Here is a 13,985-nt window from a genome sequence, read left to right as displayed (position 1 = left end):
ATATTGCCAATATTGACAATCCGCGTCTTGGAACATTTGCAAAAAAAAAAGTCGATCTACAATCCACTTTGGGAAAATTTGCCACTTACTGAAATGAATGACAATCCACGTTTAGGAACCTTTGCCCAAATATTAAGATGAAATAGAAACCTGCGACAATCCTTTGGGAAATTTTGCCATGTGCAACTATGTGTATGACAATCCAATCTCGAAAAACTTGCCAGCGATGATAATCCAAACTTGGAAATAATTACCAGACAGAGCAGGAGCACGACAATCTACGCTTGGAAACTTTGCCAGAGATGACAATCCAATTTTGGAAAAATTGTCATTTAATAAGAATGCGTGACAATCTACTTTTAGAAATATTGTCAGTTGGGAATGACAATCACATCTTGAAAAAATTGTCGTATCAGTGCTTGCTTTTGAACCAATGCCTTGGTGCTTGTAATGAGCCAATGCTTCGGTGCTTAAGCTAAGTGAGACAATCGTCGTCAGGTCAATCACTTACTGCGATTGTAATCGAACCAACTACTAATCATGTCAATTTTGCTTACAGGGGCTAACTGGCGTATCAAGGAACCTGAGATTGCTGTATGAGGTCCGCATTATCTAATATGAGGCCATGTATCTAATCGCTACTCCGGCGTACGCTGGAAACCGCTGTTGCCGCGTCCTCGCTCTGTCGCCAGGCGACAGATTTTGTCGCTAGGCAATAGCCTTGTCGTTTGACGCCGGAGAGTTTGATATGTCCATTTTATATAGTGTTTTACCCCCGTCCCTTGGTCGTTATTAGTAGTGTTTTTGGCTCTTTCGGGCCACTTTTATTACTAATTTGTGTTATCTAGTGTTTTCGTAGTTTTAGTTGTATTTTACAGGAAATTACACTCTTAGAGCATTTTCCCGGGCTTTATGGATCAACTACGGAAGCTAGAAAGATAAGACCACTTTTGGAGCCCAGGATCGGTGAGAGCCGGTGATTAAGGGCTCGATAATTGGGATCCCGAGGCATTTGGACCAAGTATTCAAGACCCAAGGAGGAAATCCGGATTGGGCCGAGAAATCTAGCCCAATCGAAGTCCAAGCCTCAAAGGGGAGCAAGGACCCGATCGGGCAACCTCTAGCCCGATCGGGCGCGGCAATACCATAGTGTTGTGCATGCTAAGGCGCGCCCGCTCGTGCGAGCATCTAGCACGATCGAGCGATGCTGCTTGGGAGAAACGCGAAGAAAAAGGCGCGCCCGATCGGGTAGCCCTTCGCCCGATCGGGCACGCGTTTTTAGAAGACCTGATTAAGTTTAGTTTTAATTCTTGTTTTAGAAAACCCTACCCTATCAAGGTGGCCTAATTGGATTAATGTCATAGGAGGGGAGACTTGGTGGGTGATTCAACGGGAATCGGGTAGGAGGGATAATGATTTAACTTTACCCCACCCCACCTTGACCAAATTTGAGAAGGGGAGGCCTTCTTACACTTTCGAGCTTAACGGTCAAGGTGAGGTGCAACCACCTCACCCTTCACCTCAACCCCATCACTCTCCCATTGACCACTCACCTCCTCACCATTCACCACATTATCCACCACCTCAACCCTTTACATACAATATTCCCATTCCCTCTACCAACTACAACATAGACCCCAACGCCCCTTATGACTTCTCGGTTTTTAGGAGCCAATTAGATAGGATTGAGATGGGCCAAGGGCGAGTTGAGGGTATGGTTAGAGATTTGGATACTAGAGTAGGGTCTCTAGATCGAAGGGTAGGGTACGTGGAGAGGAACCTAGGGAGGGGTTTATACCCCATGTATGATGACTACGCCTGTCGGGGGGCTATTCCCCCCGATTCACTTGTCCCTGATTGGTTCCAATATCCGCAAGGTGGATATACGAACCCAAGTGCCTTTGGTACCTACGTTGACTACTCATCGGTCCATGGTTATGGGACCGATGTACCTTTTGGTGGGCTTGGGGGGAATGTGGACCCTAACTACTTTGCAGGTGGTTCGGGGTATGGAGGTGGTGGCTCTAGCCATGGAGGAGCCGGCTCTAGCCACGGAGGGGGCTATTCGAGGATGGATGAGGATGAGGAGTACGCTACTCTCCCAAGTCAATGAGGGCATTGCTTGATTTGACTTGGGGGGGTGTTCTTTAACTTGGTAATTCTTTTCTTTTCTCTCTTTATTTTCTTTCTAGTATAGTTTTTATTTGCTTTCTACTGTAGTTTTTATTGCTTTCTTATATATGAAAAATACAAAAAAAATTGAAAAATAAAAAAAATTCAAAAATACGTTCCAATGAATTATGAATCATACTTCCCTGTGCCCCATACTTGAGAAAATTTTGTTTTGATTCTTGGTTATTGATAATGAGCATTGTGGATTTGTTGGTCATGATTTGAAGTTTAATTGCTTGGATTCCTAAACATGAGTCAATTTTGCCAACTATTTGTGAATATAGTGCTTGACTAGTTGATTTGGTTAGGAAATGTGTGATAGTTTCATAATTCCTGGTATGTCAATGAATTTGAGTATTGATTTGCAACTATGAGTAGTGTTTCATGACTTATTATTATGCACATGAGGAGGACGAAGGCGTTCATTCTTTTAGGTAGCCTTCAGAGTATTTAGATAAATTTGTTCCCTTCTTGTTACCCATGTTGTTGCTTGTGCCCTTTTATTATTTATATAGCCACATTACAAGCCTATATGAGCCCCATTGGTTACCAGTCCCAAGCTTGGCTTGGGGGAGCTATTAGTTGGTGAGGTGAGGGAGTTGTGGTGTGCATATTATTTGCACAATGTGGGAATAAAAGAAGAGTGTTTGTTCTTTGATTTTTGATTGGAAAATATTGATATGTTGTGTTTCAAAGTTGAAATTTTCAATATGAGATAAAAAGAAAAAAAAGAGCAAAATAAAAAGTTTTATTAATGCTCAAATGTTCTATTTGAAGGTTGTTCAAAGAAAAAGAAAAAAAAAAGAAGAAAAAAATTCAAGTAGAAAAAAAAAAAGAATGAGTTCAAAGTTTGTTTTCCACTCAAAGTTCTACTTTATCATATTTTTATGAGTGATTATTGTAAGTGTTGGGATTGTTTATTATGATTAAAGTTGTATTTGGTGGTTTTTGTTACATTATCATGTTGATGGAGATGTATGATCATCATTTATTTTGATCATGGGTTTGTTAGGATTTGGCTCCCTTAATGCATAGCTTTTCTCTCACATAATCCCAAATTTATCCTACCTTTACCCTAGCCTTACATTACAAGCTTTAAAGACCTCCCGACCTTGTGCATAGAAGTTATGTAAATGTGAAAGATTTGTTTATTAATGCAAGTTATGACTTGGCATATTTCGAGTCGACTAGTAGGATGAGCGTTCATTGTTTTTATACACACGAGAGTGTGAGTTGGGAGGGCATTGTTCACAATAAAGGGGTTGGTTGGAGAGCGATCGAGTACATCTTTTACTCGCCACATAAATGAGAGTTGAGTGTGTGAGCACTAGTCTTGAATTCTATATGCTCTTGTGGTTTGCTCTATTTGACAATTGTTGGGGAGGAAGGGTGATTAGATGAATAAGATTGATTGATGTTGAAGCATGTTCATTAGATTTGCCTTGAATCGTTGGTTTTTGATTTGATTATTGGGGTGAAGTATGTTTTATATGATCATTGATGAGCTCTTTGCTTAGGGACAAGCAAAGGTTTGGCTTGGGGGAGTTTGATATGTCCATTTTATATAGTGTTTTACCCCCGTCCCTTGGTCGTTATTAGTAGTCTTTTTGGTTCTTTTGGGCCACTTTTATTACTAATTTGTGTTTTCTTGTGTTTTCGTAGTTTTAGTTGTATTTTACAGGAAATTGCACTCTTGGAGCATTTTCCCGGGCTTTATGGATCAACCACGGAAGCTAGAAAGATAAGACCACTTTTGGAGCCCAGGATCGGTGAGAGCCGGTGATTAAGGGCTCGGTAATTGGGATCCCGAGGCATTTGGACCAAGTATTCAAGACCCGAGGAGGAAATCCGAATTGGGCCGAGAAATCTAGCCTAATCGAAGTCCAAGCCTCAAGGGGAGCAAGGACCCGATCGGGCAACCTCTAGCCCGATCGGGCGCGACAATACCATAGTGCTGTGCATGCTAAGGCGTGCCCGATCGTGCGAGCATCTAGCACGATCGGGCAATGCTGCTTGGGAGGAACACGAAGAAAAAGGCGCGCCCGATCGGGCGTGCGTTTTTAGAAGACCTGATTAAGTTTAGTTTTAATTCTTGTTTTAGAAAACATTTAAGTACGATTTTGTACGGAATTTTTAGATTACTTTCTTTCTTAGACTTTCTCTCTCTACTTAGTATTTTTCTCTCTCTTAAATTCTCTCTCAACTTTTATTCTTAATTTTTCCTTTAATTCCAGATTTCTTTTTGGTAACAATTTCTTCCCTTTTAATTTCAGTTATTCTATTTGCTTTCTTGATTATGCTTTTATTTATTTATTTGATTAGTTTAGTCCTGATGATTTGTGAGTAGTTTAATTTCAGGGTTTATGGGGACTAATAAATGATATGAAGGGGTAATTTTGTGATTGTTAATTATCAATGCTTGGTTGATTTCCTATTGATTGTTTTAATGCTATGCAATTAGGTTTGGCCAGATTTAATTGTATGAGTTTAGCAATATTAATTTGAGATTCGACAGATGAGAATTGATATTTAGGCTTAGTTTCAATTGGCGGATTAGTTTATAAATGGTTAAGTCGAGATTTGACAGATGAGATTTAATACCGGTAAATTAACTCTGTGATTATAATACGTAACGAAAGCCCTTTATAATCTGATTAACCAATGCTTGATGATTTCTTATTATGATTTGCCCTGGAATATTGTTTATTAGTGAACCTATGCCCTAGGCCTTTAATATTTGATTTTCTCCCTACTTTATTCCTTTTGACTTTATTCTCCGTAGTTTAGATTTTATTCATAAAAATATTGGTTACTTAGATAATTTAGATTATAATAATTAATTAGGAGTAGAAAGACCTGTTTCCCTGTGGAGATCGACCCTACTTCCCTATTTACTTTAGTTAGAAGATTTAGGTAATTATTTTTGATTAGGGGATACGACTTTACCCTGTTAGTTTTTATTTGCAGTTTTTCGAAAAAATCCGGGAATGTTCTTGCTCACTAGAATGTACCTGCATTTATATTTTGGACTATAGGACTTTGCTTATCTTTCTTTAGGGTTGACCTAAGACTTATTGTTGCTTGACTCATTGACTTGACATGACTCGAAGCGTTTACTTGGTTTAATGATGACTCACTACGTGTGACTCGTGTGTGCATAGTTTTGACTCATGAAGCTCGGTACGTACATGACTCGAAATGCAAAAAAACAAAAATTTCCGTCATTTTTGTAGAGGGTACCGACTTTCTCCTGAAAAAGAAAGACGCGAAGAAAGAAAGAAGCGAAGTTAGTAAAGGTGCATGTTGAATGAGATTAATCAAGTATAGGTATCGACGTTGTATCTCATAGTGCAAGGATTGTAACATCCTAGACTATCCTAGTTGACTCGATAGTGAAAGTATTTAGGTAACTTAGGCACGGAGGCTAAGTACTTCATACTTCGTGATGCAACGACGATTATGATTGATGAGTGATGTTGATATGACAAGACACGCTTCAGCATTGTGTTAAGATTTCATGACAAAGGGTTCCTAATGGGAGTATATTTGGTAATGTATCTTTGATGTGTGTGATAGTGACACTAAAGTTAGGCCACAAGAGCTAAGTGTGTGGAAAAATATATTGAAAAGAGTCAAATGGTGGAAATGGTGGTGACTTTTAGGCTGGGTAGGCTAATAATGTAAGGATCAAGCCCCCAAGTCTAGCTCTAAATGAAAGGGGATGAGCATTGGAAATTCCTTGATAGGATCATGGTGTGAGTGTGTGAATGTGAATATGAATGCATGTTTATTACGGCCGCACCCCTTTGTGAGGTTGCCTATGTATCTGTTAGGAATCAGGCCAAACATAGCTCTAGCCGAACCTCGCACAAGTGTGTGTATTCTTCAAAGAGGTCTTTTAAGGGTTGTAACGTGGTTAGGCTTAAGGTTTGAAGAAGAAGGGGATAAAGGCTCAATACCCTAGCTAAGCCCCCAAGGTGTGTAACCTTGCATTTGAATCGTTATATTTTTATGCTTAAGTTTTCTCATTTTTGAATTCTCTTTTATTTTTGCTCTCTTTTTTTTTTTTTTTTTTTTTTTTTTTTTTTTTTTTTTTTTTTTTTACTTTTGCATTTTTTTATTTGAATATTTTTCTATAAATGTGGGCAATCCCGATCATGCGGTCTATCACTCACTTGGCATTCATGTTTCTCAGGCACGGTACCGAGCACTCGATAAGAGATGCAATCTGAGACGCGTGTTCATATCTAAGACATGTTCTTGTCAAAGACATTGGAACACTTGCCCTTTTGTACACTTTTATTTTTTTTTGGTATTTTAATCTTTTGATTCACTCAAGCTTTTGATCTTTTAAAATTTCATAAGTTACACACATCCCATCCCAAGGTTAGGTAGATGTGGGTTGAAGAAAGAAAGGTTTATCGTTAGACGAGGCTCAAAGTGGTTTATCAAGAAAGGATGTATATTTGAAAGGTGAAAAAAGATATGATATGGCTACAAAAGTGCCTCAAATAATTGATATACCTTGTGCTTAGTTCGACCTTTTTTTTGTTTTTTTTTTTTTTTTTTCCAATGATCATATGCAAGGAAATAAATGTTCATTTTATTAAAAGAGGAAAAAGAAAAAATCTACAAAGTAAATCTAAGGAAAATTAAAAGGTGCCTATGCTAGAATTATTGGGAAAAGGAAGAATGAAAAAGAAATAGAAAAAGAGGTCATGAAATCTTGTCGTTGAAGCTCGCCTCTTGTCTTGTGCTTATCATCACCCGGTCTTCTTGGAGTTGCTAGCTAGAGGTAATGGGATCTTGTTTGCTTCTATGAGATCTTGAATGAGATTTTGAAGTCTGTAGCATTCATCAGTGGTATGACAATTTCCTTGATGGTACTTGCAATAAGAATTGGGATCCCATCTTGAAGATCGCTTTTCTAGCGTTAGATCCTCGGTAGGTCCAATAGGTTTGATTAATTTTTTATCATAGAGACGATCGAAAGCAACATCATAGGTCATTCCAATGGGTGTGAATTCTCTTTTGGGCTTCTTTTTAGATCCTTGATTATCCATGGCTAAGACTTCATTGGGATCAAAGGTACTAAAATTGTTGCTAGAGTAGGTGTTTTCGGAAGAAGAAGGATTGTCGTTCTTCTTTCCTTTCCAGCCACTGTGGTTACTATTGTTAGTAGCTTTTTGCTTTGCGAGGTCATCTTCGATTTCGACACTGATGTCATAGACGACCTTGAAAATATTTAAATTATGTTGATATTTTAAATGTTTTGAATACTTCTCATGGAGATTTTTGATAAACATCCTTACAGATTCTCTTTCGATGGGCACCTCAATCATCTTAGCGGAAGTTTCCCTCCACTTATTAAAGAAAGAAGTAAAGCCTTCATTCTCTTTTTGTCTTAAGATCTCAAGTTGTCTATAGTCGGTTTTGACTTGAATATTACACTTATATCTGTCAATGAAAGCGTTTTTTATTCCATCCCAAGTAGAGGTTTTCTCTTTATCAAGAAAAAAGAACCAATGTTGACAAACAGTTTCTAAAGATATTGAGAATAAAGAGTGAAAAATATTCTTATCAATCCCCTTAATGTTTATTATAGTTTCAAAGGCCCTTAAGTAAAAGTAAGGATTGTCTGTTGCCTTGAACCTAGGGATGTCGTTGGCATTGAACTTCTTCGGAAGAAACTCTTTGTCCACCGAGACCCCTTGCGAGCTAATGCCCTGGAATCTATAGTCATTGGATATTTTGCTCAAGATTTCTTGCATGAGCTCCATTTGTTGTTGTTTCACAAGGTCATTGATTTGAAGGGTTAAAGCCTTCAACACCTCAGTCATGTTAGCCATTTGCTTCTCAAGCTCATTGACTTCTTCTTGACTTGCCATTATCTTCTTAGCTTTTCTTTTTCGACCGACTGGTTTATCAAAAAGTTAAACTTGAACGAAGGTGTTGTCCTTGATTAAACGCCCTTCCTTTATTGACCACGCGCTGTAAATTAAACCATTTTATTTGTTTTAATGACTTGACTCAAATTGACTTTGACTTTACAGGTTTATAAAAACAAAAAAAAGCAAAAATAGGGTGCATATATTTTTTGGAAATCAAGTATGTGGGTTCAAACAAGTGTGGTTTAATTGGAGGATTAATATCTGACTTACCCCCCTAAAAAATGACAGAAAATACGCGCATACAAGACTCTCTAGACATGGTCAAAGTGTACATACATATTAGTGTGTGCTTTATTAGTGAGTGCAAGTGACATGGTTTGACTCTTGTGTATGACCATGGAACTAAGTGCTTAGACTCAATTAAGGACTAAATATGGCTACTGCCATTAACAAACTGATTAAACTGATTAATAAATTGATTAATAAAACTCGTCGTGATGACTCGAGTAATAAACTGGATTGTCGCCAAAGCAACAGAACTGTTGCTGCACACTAAAGTGCAGCGCCAGACGACAGGGTCATCGTCAGGCTTTGCATAGCAGTGTTTGGCGCCACAGCCCAAACCTCTGCGCCATTGTTGGAACATTAATCTGGGACTGTTTCCAGTATTTTCACTTTAAAGGGACATGCCTATTGTCGTACTAAGTCAATTTAATTGATTTATTAGACTTTAATTACTCAAATTAATTAATTAATTAAGCAAAGTCCTTTAGTCATTAATTAGTTTATTTAGATTTAATCACAAGTAAAACAAATGGTTAGTGTAAACACACATAGGTTATGCACAAGCAAAGGATGCACAGGTAGTCAAGTAGTCACAATATGATGCAATGAGTTTGCAACCTAACCATGGCTGTAGTTCTCTAAAGTTTAAGGACATGGGTTAGTTAAAGAGGGTCCATGGTTATGTGTCCGGATGCATCACGCAGAAGCCTTACCTTTGCAAGGGTTGACGCGTATGACTGGGACCCCGCAAGTTAAACTTGCTTCCACGGTTTCGTGGATTCACAAACTTGGATGTACCCGTAGTTGCCAAGAGCGTTAGATTGGGTAGATGGAGCGTTAACCCCCAGAGGTTTATGGCAATATGTAGAACACATATGGAATTCAGAAAAGAGAGACAAACTCAATCAAGAAGTATAATCGAGCCAACAGTGCTAGAACCAGCCAAAATAAGAAGGCAGAGTTCTGGCTCGGTATTGGAAGAACACGACGCGAGACAACAAAGTTTGTCGCCAGAAAATAACTCCGTCGCCAGGCAACGAGGCTATTTCACAGGCGACGAACTCTATTTTCTCAGAGCTAGTTTACGGGCCCAATATAGTATTTTCGCCATAACTTCCTCATTATTCATTGGAATTAGGCTTATAATATATCGTAGGAAAGCTCTTTTTGAGCCCCATCCAACTAAACCATTATTAGACCCTTGTTATGGACCTAACTAAACTGGACTGGATATTTAAAAAAAAAAAGAGCACGTTTTCGAAAACAGAAAGAAAGATTTTTTATAAAAACTAACCGCAACACTAGACTTTTCACATTTTCACTTCATTCGATTATAATTCGACGTGAAAGGTATTCATCACTAGGTTTGGTTTAGGGGGACACAAATGGGTGTCAACAACCCCGTACTCTGTACACCAAGGAGGAGATAAGCTCTATAATGATCTTAAGCAACATTTTTGGTGGCCAAGAATGAAGCGTGAAGTAGCCAAGTTTGTGGCAAAGTGCCTTACATGTCAGAAAGTGAAGATACAACATATGAGACCTGGAGGGAAGTTGCAATCGTTAGATGTGCCAGGATGGAAGTGGGAGAATATCTTTATGGATTTCGTGATGGGATTACCATTTACAAGGGCAACAAAGAATGCTATTTAGGTTATAGTTGATCGTCTAACGAAGACAACGAGATTCATAGCAATGAAGAACATTTGGAATGTAAATCAATTAGCAGATGCCTATGTGAAAGAAATTGTGAGGTTACATGGAGTTGCTAAAGATATTATTTCAAACAGAGATCCAAGATTTTTATCAAAGTTCTGGGAAATGTTTCAGCAAGCATTTGGCACTATCCTAAAGTTTAGCACATCGTTTCACCATGCTACAAATGGACAGACAGAGAGAACAATTCAGACCTTGGAAGACATGTTTAGAGCTTGTGTGATGGACTTTGGTTGATCATGGGGCGAAAGATTACCTATGATAAAATTTTCATGTAATAATAGCCATCATGCGAGCATAGGAATGGCACCTTACAAAGCGTTGTATGGGAGAAAATGTAGAAGTCCCTTGTGTTGGAGTGATATAAGTGAATCTTTAACTTTGGGGCCAGAAATGATTGAAGAAACAACGAAGCAAGTTAGTCTTATCTAGGCAAACATGAAGGCAGCTTAGAATTGACAAAAGTCATATGCAGACCAGAACAGGAGAATAGTGGAATTTGAAATCGGGAAAAAGGCTTTACTTAAGGTTTCACCTACCAAGGGAGTCATGCGGTTTGGTAGGAAAGGGAAGTTGAGTCCTAGATACATTGGGCCGTATGAGGTATTGAAGAGAGTAGGAGAGGTGGCATATCAACTAGCCTTACCCATGGAGTTAGCCAATGATCATAATGTTTTTCATGTTTCCCAGCTCCAAAAATATGTACATGAACCTACCCATGTTATCCAACTAGATACTATTGAGCTAGATGAGACCTTAACTTTCGAAGAATGCCTTGTGAAAATTCTTGACACCAAAATGAGAAGTACTCGAAATAAGGCGGTAAAGTTTGTTAAAGTGCTATGGTCTTATCAGAATTCTGAAGAAGCAACTTGGGAAGCTGAACATGATATGAAAAAGCGTTACCCGGAACTTTTTGAGCAGGTATGCTAAGTTTCGAGTTTGAAACTCTTAAAGGGGGGTAGAATGTAATACTAACTTAGCCTCTGTCATAGTGTGAGCCCTTTTGAGAACTAACTTTAAAGTTCGAGGACAAACTTCGTTTTAAGGGGAGTAGATGTAATACCCCAATTTTTTAAGTATATTTAGTCAACGAATTTGTTAGTATAAACTTTTAAATTTATAATTTATTTTCAAATATATGTTATTTTATATTTTTGGATTTAATAAAAAAGTAATAATAAAAAAATGATTTCGATAATTTTAGAAACTGATTAAAATAAATAATTTGAAGGTTATCTTTTCAATAGGAATTTGCAACAACCTCAATTTGAATTGAGTCTTATCTTCTGAATATTCTAGAGAAATTTAACCTAAGCTTTCTATATATATACATATATATATATATATATATATATATATATATATATATATATATATATATATATATATATATATATATATATATATATATATATATATATATATATATATAATATACACCTAACCCAAATGCTGATACAGTACCCATCCTTTCAAATTTTTTTCCCAAGTCGTCATCCCCAACTGATCTTTTGTCGGTAAGCCATTAGTTTTCTTACTGTGATTATCTTGTATTGGATTGAGCTTGGCAAATCTAAAATTTTGATAGAACCTTTTCTTGATTTCTTGTTCTACCTAATAAATTTCTTTAATCTTCTTGGTCCTCGTTGAGCATCTTAAATTTTACAAACTAGAAGTTATTTGTTTAAGAAAATGGGTTGTTTTCTTTTCTACCAAAGTAGAAAGCTTTGAAGTGTTGTTGGGGTTTTGTGCATGGGGGATTTTGCAGGCTAAGGATGGAAAATTTGTTGTGGACCACTTATTTATTTAATACTCCACACATCTAAATTTTTTATCATAGTTGGTTTATAAATAAAATTTTTCTTATTTCTCCAAACTTAATTATCAATACAACATACTACAAGAAGTTGCTTAATTACCAACTACTAGTGTACTACTACTATTACTAACTTCGTATCATCTTAATTATTAAGTCATACTGACTTAGTATTATTATCTATTATTGTAGACGGAGGCTACTAGGTGAACGTTCCGGAGGTTAATTACCTTGAGTTTTACGCACAATCAAGGTAATTTTCAATGTCCATCATCTTTAATTAGAATCCCGTTAGGAAATTGTTTTGAAATATTGTGTGCCAAATACGTGCTTATGTAATTATATGTGAGTGTGCTATCGTATGATATATTATGGAATCATATTATATACCAGATTTCTATTTGTGTACTAGTATATGTATTTTCGAAAAAATTTATTATTTGACATCGTATGAGTTTCTAAAATAAATAAATCTTTGGGAATTGGATGATTGGTTATATGTGATTTATGGTCTCATGTAGGATGACTACGGACTCACAATATTGAAATTGAAGTATTGTTACTTGGTATTAAATTGATTTGTGCAATACTTGTGTACAGTGTAATGGATGATTTAATCTAATAAAATATACAGTGAAATTTAAACTAAGAAGGGAAATGAAACCAAAAAGGGTGAAGAACAGGTTGCCCATTAGTAGTTATGGTTGCTACTAGTTGGTTTATATTATTGAATATTGTTGTTAGTCTTCCTCCTAATCACTGGGTATTAGTGAGGGGTTTGCACACTAGGGACATTTTGTTTTATCTTATGGCCTTTGGGGTTACGTGCGACCCTTTGTAAAGTAGGTGGTGACAGGGACTAGTCCCGACTTACTAGCGTTCTCTTTCCCTTTCTTAGCTAAAGTAATAAAGTAATATTTGACAATTTGAATTTGGTTGAGTATTATAATGTCTATGAGACTATATTATGTGTAAAATGTTTTTGAACTAAAATTGTTTATTTTACGGGATGGAGTTGGAATTACTCAGTTTATATGATTTTGGGAGTTCTATATCTTTTCTTGTTTTTGATTTTTTTTGCAAGTTGGTAAGAGGGTACTCGGTTACGTGTGAGGAGACATTAGATTAATCACGTAGTTAAGACAATTTAGTTTATTTCCCAGTTTAATTATTTCCTATTTACTATGGTTTTCAAAATAATTTGCAGTTTTGATGTAATGACTATTATATTTTGCCATCATTTAGACCACTTAGTTTATTTAAATATTATTTTATTTTGCTTTGCATTACTAACAAGATCAATAACAAACCCTAGCATGTCACTAAACAATAAAAATCAAATCTTTAACCCTAACATGATACTAACATGAATTAATATTAGGAAGAATATAGAAAGCATCGTACTTTTAATCATACTTAATATTAAAGTTACCCTAGACATGATACTAGGAATTTATTGTTGTCACCCTAAACATCAAATTAAGGAAAACATCCTAACATGATACTAGGAATCAAAATAACAATCTAAGCATGATTTCTATATCATAATATCAATTAAACCATTAAAGTACTTACTTGGATGCCTCGTACCTCTTTCTAATAACAAAATACACACGTTAGTAACTTCAAGGAAAATAATAATCAAAGCAATTAAATTAAATAATCGAAAGAGAGATTTGGGACCAAACCCTCAGAAATTAAAACCTTTCACGTCTAGGGCGAAGGCAACTTCGAATATGGCTAAGTGTTTCTAGATCTAATGAATGCGGAATTTTGTATTTGAGAAAAGGCTAGTTTAGAAAAGAGAGAGTGAATAATCAAGAAAATCTTGATGAGAGTTGGTGATTGAAAAGGGGGAGATATGACCTCTATTTATGGGAAAAAAGAGGGTCGAAGAATTAAGAAAAGAATCCAAATTCGAATCGAAATAAAACTCGTAGACAACAGTTTTTGCGGATTTTGTTTTTATCATATCTTTTGATCCAGAAGTCCAAATAAGATGAATAAGATGTCGTTGGAAATATCTTGAAGTCTTATTTATAACGCAATTGGAATCAGATTAAAATATGTTGTAGAATAAAAGATATGAACGAAATAGTGAG

General features: G+C 36.5%; 1 protein-coding gene across 1 annotated transcript; it reads left to right on the top strand.

Annotated features, from left to right (window-relative positions):
- The first annotated feature begins 10,043 nt into the window (after nt 1-10,043).
- LOC145636801 (uncharacterized) lies at nt 10,044-12,461 on the top strand. The gene is made up of 4 exons (XM_081688347.1): nt 10,044-10,296; nt 10,540-10,667; nt 10,755-10,988; nt 12,405-12,461. Exons 1-4 carry the CDS (start codon nt 10,044-10,046, stop codon nt 12,459-12,461), a joined length of 672 nt encoding a protein of 223 aa, XP_081544473.1.
- The last annotated feature ends 1,524 nt before the right edge of the window (nt 12,462-13,985 follow it).

The sequence above is a fragment of the Chenopodium album genome, chromosome 6 (assembly GCF_948465745.1).
Source record: "Chenopodium album chromosome 6, dcCheAlbu1.1, whole genome shotgun sequence".
NCBI lineage: Eukaryota > Viridiplantae > Streptophyta > Magnoliopsida > Caryophyllales > Amaranthaceae > Chenopodium > Chenopodium album.
The sequence above is the reverse complement of the archived record's forward strand: the minus strand, read 5'-3'. Positions and strand labels throughout refer to the sequence as shown.

What these genes read in the sequence shown, in the direction of transcription:
- LOC145636801 (XM_081688347.1), top strand. Translation starts at nt 10,044, where the DNA reads ATGAAGAACATTTGGAATGTAAATCAATTAGCAGATGCCTATGTGAAA. An exon ending in AGCTTGTGTGATGGACTTTG is followed by an intron (nt 10,297 to 10,539) that starts GTTGATCATGGG and finishes AGTCATATGCAG; the next exon opens with ACCAGAACAGGAGAATAGTG. An exon ending in ACCCGGAACTTTTTGAGCAG is followed by an intron (nt 10,989 to 12,404) that starts GTATGCTAAGTT and finishes GGTCTCATGTAG; the next exon opens with GATGACTACGGACTCACAAT.